The 6,762-nt window shown below is 47.1% G+C and overlaps 1 protein-coding gene across 1 annotated transcript in view; it reads left to right on the plus strand.

The window, feature by feature from the left end:
- TTC1 (tetratricopeptide repeat domain 1) overlaps window positions 1-6,130 on the plus strand; it is a 19,744-nt gene extending 13,614 nt beyond the window's left edge. Inside the window, exons 6-7 of the mRNA XM_005418813.2 lie at window positions 153-207; window positions 5,559-6,130. Of these exons, the coding sequence (XP_005418870.1) occupies window positions 153-207; window positions 5,559-5,692 (189 nt within the window). The 3' untranslated portion in view covers window positions 5,693-6,130. The remainder of the gene's footprint in view (window positions 1-152; window positions 208-5,558) is intronic.
- Window positions 6,131-6,762: the final 632 nt, after the last annotated feature.

Here is a 6,762-nt window from a genome sequence, read left to right on the forward strand (position 1 = left end):
TAAGGTGATTCCTGGAGTGGGAGGTGCTGAGGCTCTGCATTAGCAGTGTTCTGGAACTGCACACCAGGATTTGTGTCTGTCACTGCTGATGTCCAAAATGGGAGCATTAGTGAAAGCAGGGATCTGATTCCAGTTTTTCTCTCTCTTCACAGAGATTACCACAGCAAATTGAGGAGAGGAATGAAAAATTAAAGAAAGAAATGTTGGGTGAGTAGTATGTACTTCCATAAAAACCTTCATAATCTACTAGGAAAAAATGCATGAATAGAATCTCTTGTATAAAATTTAAAGGAGGTAAATCTGAAAGGAAATATCTGTTCAATGTTAAACAAAACTCCTGATTTCTTTGTAGTTCTCAATTGCTTGGTTTCACCTTCAATAAATTGGAGACAAGGAATTCTCCCATGCAGAAAAGGCCATTAGTTCCATTTAAAGAAAGAAAACTTACAACCTTCTAAAACAATTTCATATTGGTGTATGTAAGAGCTGGGGAAGGTGGTTTGACACGGCCCAACTGCTCAGCCCTTTCTCCCTGCAAATAAACCCTCAAAGCAAACATTCCCATGAAAGGGATAAACCAGGGCTTTCACTAAACCTGTGCCTAAAGGAACTCCCCCAGCTGGAATAACTGGGCATGTTTGATCTGGGGGCTGAAGAAATAAATGTGATTCTTTCTGCAGCACTTCCAGCCCAGAGACCTCCAAGTGTTCATGTTTGCCTTGATTTATTCAGCATTTCATTGCCTTGATTTATTCAGCATTTCATTGCTGTTTGGTTGGAGGCTGAATTGGACCTAGCCAGGGTTAGCACCAGGAGTGGAATTACCATTCCTATGGCAGTGTTTGGCTGCTCTGGAGAAAATCAGGTTAAACAAACTCAGCCTGTCTTTCACACTGATTCTTGGTATATTTGGGAAGAAGAGACTGTTTCAGCTTATGCTGATGTTTTTCTGTAATTTCTTTTCTGCAGCCTCTGATTTGCTCTGGCTTTGTTCTGCTGTGACCCAGCAGAGTGTCAGTGAGGCTTTGCAGAGCTTTACAGGATCAGAGCCTGCTTCCCCCATTGTGCTGAGAACAAGCCCCAAATAAAGCAGGTTAAGGGTGGTGGGGCTATAAATAAATGACAAATGCAGAAAATCTCCGGAAGGATCAGGCCCATGGGTAGGACATGGGGTGGGTTTCAGCACAAAGTAATATGAAAATAATTCCTGATCTTTGCTGAACTCTAAAGGGCCTCACTAATCACAAGGGATTTGACTGGAACAGTAAATCCAGCCCCTGCACTGCTGCTTTTTCCCTGGGTGTCAGACTAGGTGGGATCTCTGTTAACAGTGTTAATATTTTAAAAGTGGCAGTTGAGATTTCAAAACAGGGCTGGGCTTTTGAGAACCACTTCAGAGTGTTTCTCTTGGGATTCTGGAGAGAGAAATCCCTTCTCAGTGATGTCACACAAGGAGTTCAGGGAGCTGGACTGCCAGACTGAGAGCAGGGTAGGACAACACAGAACCTGTGTTCATCCCCAGCCTCCTGTGTGGCAGGGTTGTCACACTGTTAAGTGACAATGATGGTGGCAGTGGTGGCTGTGGCTGTCACACAAACTGAGGGGTTTCTACAAAACATTCTCCTGAAATGACGTCAGGAATGTGGGCAGCTCCTTCTCCTGAGTGTTCCAAGGTTCCCTGTGTGCTGTTGTTAGGGGAGGCAATGGGGATGCCATGGAGCAAGGAAACACTTCCAAGGTTTGCAAAGTGCTGCAGCTCTGTCTGAAGTCAGGAAAGCCTGGAGTGGGGTTGGATGGGAGTTCTGGAAGGTGTGGGAGAAGAGAAACTGGATGGAATGTGGTGGTTCCGAGATTCCTTTGGATTGTTTTGCTGCCCAGTGAATTTGTTTGAAGCTGTTCCCACTTTCCCACTCTTTCTGGTGGCATTTCCCACTGCCAGGATGGAGCTGGCTTGTGGCACTGTGGCTGGAGCTGGGTCACTGGGCTTGGGCAGTGCCAGGGGGACATTCCTGCCTTCCCAGGGGGCAGCTCAGGTGCCTGGGTTGAATTCCAGACTTTTGGGCTCCAGCACAGCAAGTCTGAGGCATCCTGATAGTTCCAGGCCAGGCCTGCTGCAGGAGCACTGACTCCAAACTGAAATTAGGAAGAGTGTCCGAGTTTGTGCTTTGGCTCCTTTGGATCTTGAGCTGATCCTCAGGCAGTGAATTGGCCTCTCCTGGTTTTGCTGAGCTTTTATTCTTTCAACTCAAGCAAGGCCTGGGTTGCCCAACCATCTCCCACTGTCATGGAACAGGAGCTGTGTACAAACAAAGCCAGATAAATGGAGTGCATCCTCCTCCTTCCCAAGTGTGTTTCCTGTTTCCCAGGGCTGCAGCTCATTTCTATCAGAGGCTGAACCCCCTGTGCAGTGCTTGTGTGTAAATAACCCAGAGCACACATTCCTGGCTGGATTTTCCTTCTGGCCCACGTGACTGCTGAGGTTGATGTCACCAGAAGAATCCTGGTTTGTGGCCAGGCCAAGCCCACTGGTGCTGTGTGTCCCAGGGATCTCCCTTCTGCAAGGCTGGCATTTGTATTTCAGTTCTTGCCATGTTTGATCAGTTCCTTGCCACTGAAGTTTGCTCAGGATGAAGGGAGCCCTGAGCTCACATCAGAGAGCTGGACTTGGGGCAGGAGATGTGAAATCCAAGAGGCTTTTCCTTCTTCTGAGCATCCTCTGCCCCAGTGACTGAGGGTGTGAACAGTGACCATTCTCTGGGGTGTTTAGTGTTTCTCTCCTTAAAGCCAACGATTTGCAGTCTTGTTTAGAGACTTTTATAATTATTGTGGTATCTGGGACCACTCCTTTGGGGGGAGAGGGTGTGAGGAAAAGGGAGCTTTGGAATGGATTTAGCAGTCTGGGGGCCAGAGCTCCTCACCTGGGCCTTCCTGCCCAAAAGAGATTTTTCCAGCTATCTGAGATCAGCAAAGACATTTATCAGACTTTGTGCCTAAAGAGTTATGGGGTTTGTTTGGGGTTTTTTTCTATTGACAGTTATGTTGTGTTTGCAGCTGAGCTGCTAAAGCCCAACCCTGCACAAGGTGATTTTAAGTAGTTAAATCAGAGCCAAATTACAGTTACAGTTCAGTCCTCATTTACCATTTAGGGAAGGAAGAAGGATTTGCCCTTGCTCTTTTAATTGCTTAAAAATGTTGGTAATAGAAGGAGTTACACAGAGAAGAGACCTCATCAGGAAATTTGTCTTTTCTCCAAAAGAATTCTTTACACAAGCAAGATGGAGCTTTTCAACTTCCAAACCTCACATTAACACCAGCAACTAAGCCAGAATTATTGCCAGAAAGACTGAATAGCAATTAATTTTGGCTGTTACATCTTAATGTAAATTGTGAGTAATCTTTTCCTGCATCTGCCTCTTTCAATAGGGTGTTGAATTGCAGTTTAGGTGAGTAATGAATCACAGACTTCTGAGCCCTAAATTGATTTTTACAGTTCTGTTTTCTTGTTAACCTCTGAATATTTGCTTTGGTGAAAAACCTGAATGTGCTGGAGTTGCAGGTGGAAAATAAACAGGGTGTGTTGGAAAGAAAAAGAGCAAAATGTGTGAGAATAAGGGCAGAGGGAGGAGAGGGTGACCCTGCTTGGGGACAGGGAGTGGTGGAGGCTGGGCAGCCTCTGCAGCTGAGTCCCAGCTCCACGTGGTGCCTTTTCCTTCCTCCCAGCACAGGCTGTGAGGGAGCTTTTCTTTAGCAGGGGGTTGCAGTTCACTACAGCCCTTAATTTAGGGCTGAAAGGAGCTGTGGGAGGAGGAGACAGAGCTCCCCTACAATGCTGGCTCTGTGTGTGCCAGGACAGCAGCAGCAGCTCCGGGCTGGAGTGCCCGGAAAAGCCAAGGCTTTCTTCTGCCTCATTAACAATTAATTCAGTGTGGCTGCCCCAGAGCCTGCCTGGGGAGGGACAGAGCAGGAAGGTGAGCTGGGATGTGCTGCTGGAATTATCACAAATCCCAAATCCTTGCTGTGCTGGGGAGCTGCTCCAGCTACAGGGTGGGTCCTGAGGCAGTCAGGGGGTGTTTATGGGTTTGGAAAAGAGCATCCAGCTCCCTGCAATTGGAAAAAACCTCTCCAGTGTCCTGCCAGGCATGCACTGCTCTCCTGCCCAGCTGCAGGGCTGGGGGGCTCCAGCCATGCCAGATTCTGCAGGATTCTCCACTGAGACTGCTCACCCCAGACCTGAAGCTCAGCCTTGGGCAAATGTTTGTCCAGAAGTACAAAAAAACCTCTTCATGTCGCTCAGACAGATGCTACCAAAATGCTTTTCTAGCTGAAATGCTTTCAGGGTGCTGTGTAAAGGGATGAATGTCATAGTTAATTTATCTTTAAAAAAAATGATCTTAAAAAAAAATAATAATAAGACGTACAAAGAAGTTAATCCTACCTTAGCTGCTGCTGGACTGACTTTGGCCACATCCCTGAACCACCTCATCTGTGAATTTCCATTAAAAAATCAAGTTGAAGGAAACTTGTGTCTCCCCACCCATTTGCTTTGGTGGGCTCAGGGGTAAGGTTGTCTTTTTCCAGATACTGGGAAGAAATCCTTCCCTGTGAGGGTGTAAGGCCCTGGCACAGGTGTCCACAGCAGCTGGGGCTGCCCATGGATCCCTGGCAGTGCCCAAGGCCAGGTTGGACACTGGGGCTGGGAGCACCTGGGACAGTGGAAGGTGTCCCTGCCATGGCAGGGGTGGAATAGATGATTTTTAAGGTCCCTTCCAGTCCAAATTCCAGGATTTCACTTGCCCCAGAGGCCCAGGTGAGGTGAGCACAGTGCCAGGGGGTTCTCAGGACTCCAAGCCCCTCCAGGCAGGAATAGCTGTGGCATTCCCAGGTGTTGTTCCAGGCCCTTGGCTGCTGCAGCTGCTCAGTGGATTTTCCATGGCAGCAATTTCTGTTGTCACACTCAGCTCCCAGCAAAACAAAACCCATTCCCTGAGGATCAGTGCAGGTGGGAGCTTTTGGAAAACGGAGTTTGCCTGGGGAGGCAAACCTTGAGAAGGCTTCAACTTGTCCAAACTTCTGCTTTTCCTTTGGGAAATCTACAGTTCTACATTGAAACCAGGAGGAAAAGAATGTTTTTCTTTGAAAACTGGCAATCTTCTTCCCTTGTGTTGTCATGCCAGGGGTTTGTGTTCAGCCAGCAGTGAAGTTGTTACCTCTGCTTCCTGTTTCACTTTATCTATTCTGTAATTTCTATATAGGACTTTTTTAAAAGATGTCCTTTTGTTGTCCTTCCCCTCTTACAGCTGTACCAAGATCCATTTTTCAGAGTCAGGAATCATGTGTGATCCTTATACTGACAGGACTTTATTAACTCTCATACTCTGTGAATATTTAACAGTGATTTTTAATTCCTGCTAAGAGCCTAAATATTAAGAAAATGCAGAGATTTCCTCAACATTTACCTGTGCTGGATAAATCAGCAGGGCTGGGCTGTAGCTGGGTGTAATTCCACGGGATTTTCCTCTGCTCAGCTCTCACTGTGTTCTCTTGGAATGTCACTGCAGGCAAACTGAAGGATCTGGGCAATTTGGTGCTGCGTCCCTTTGGCCTGTCAACAGAGAACTTCCAGATCAAACAGGATTCATCAACTGGCTCCTACTCCATCAACTTTGTTCAAAACCCCAACAACAACAGATAACATGGATTCAGTGTGGCTCTGCACATCCCGTGCCAGGATCCAGCAAACCAACACCCTCCACCCCCAGGGCAAGAGGAGACTCAGCAAACTCATTTCCCAGCTTGTGAAATTATTTGCAATGTGGATGTAAAGCAACTCATTCAACTTCTCATAGTGATAACTGTGTCCAGTGTGTGATTTATTCTTTTTTTAATTTATTTTTTCCCCTTCCCTTGCGGTGTTTGGCTTTTCCAAGAGGCAGTTCCTTGGTTTGGCCCACTCAGTGCTGGCAGCAGCAGCTCAGGGGAATCCAAAGGCTGGGACAGAGGCTGGTGGTGTCCTGGGGATGGGGAGATCCAGCAGCAGCACTGCCCCACCCTCAGCTGGGTGGGACTGGCCCCTGGACACAGCTCTGCCCTGGAATCATGGATCTTCCAATAAAGGCTTGGTGCTTCTGCTCTTGGGCTTGTGAGGTTCTTGCCTGGGCTGAGCCCTCCCCAAGGGGGGTTTGGTGTTGAAGGTCCCACAAGTAACACCTGGCAGGACACCTTAGGAAGCACTGGGGTTTTTGGCCCTGCTCGCAGCAGTGTTGTCATTTAACTTCATGCCACCCTTCCAGCAGTTTGTTTACTGAGTATTCATTTTTCTGAAGGCAGCAATGACATTTTGTGCCTCCCTCTCCATCTGCACACCTTGTAAAGGTACCTCCAAATGAAATGGGCTTGTCTGAGGTCCATTCATGTTGCAGGGATGCACAGGAGTTGATTGCAGAAGGTCTCCACAGTAACTGGACCTTGAGGACTTGGAATTGTTTCTAGAATGAGATGACCTCTGAGGTCCCTTCCAGCCCAAACCAGGCCGTGATATAAATATAAACAGTACAAATATAAATATATGTATATATATTTATATGTTCTGTTGTGGTGGTTCATTCAGGTTTTGGAGAAGGTGCCTTTTGTAATTGCTGCTTTCCTGGGGTTTTACAGTGCTGAGGTGCTTACATCGGAGGCAGATTCTGCAGTTGTCTCCATGCAGATTTCAGTGCATGATTTAATTAAATAATTAGCAATGGCTGCCTTGGCTATTGGGTG

Source organism: Geospiza fortis, unplaced genomic scaffold (genome assembly GCF_000277835.1).
Source record: "Geospiza fortis unplaced genomic scaffold, GeoFor_1.0 scaffold55, whole genome shotgun sequence".
NCBI lineage: Eukaryota > Metazoa > Chordata > Aves > Passeriformes > Thraupidae > Geospiza > Geospiza fortis.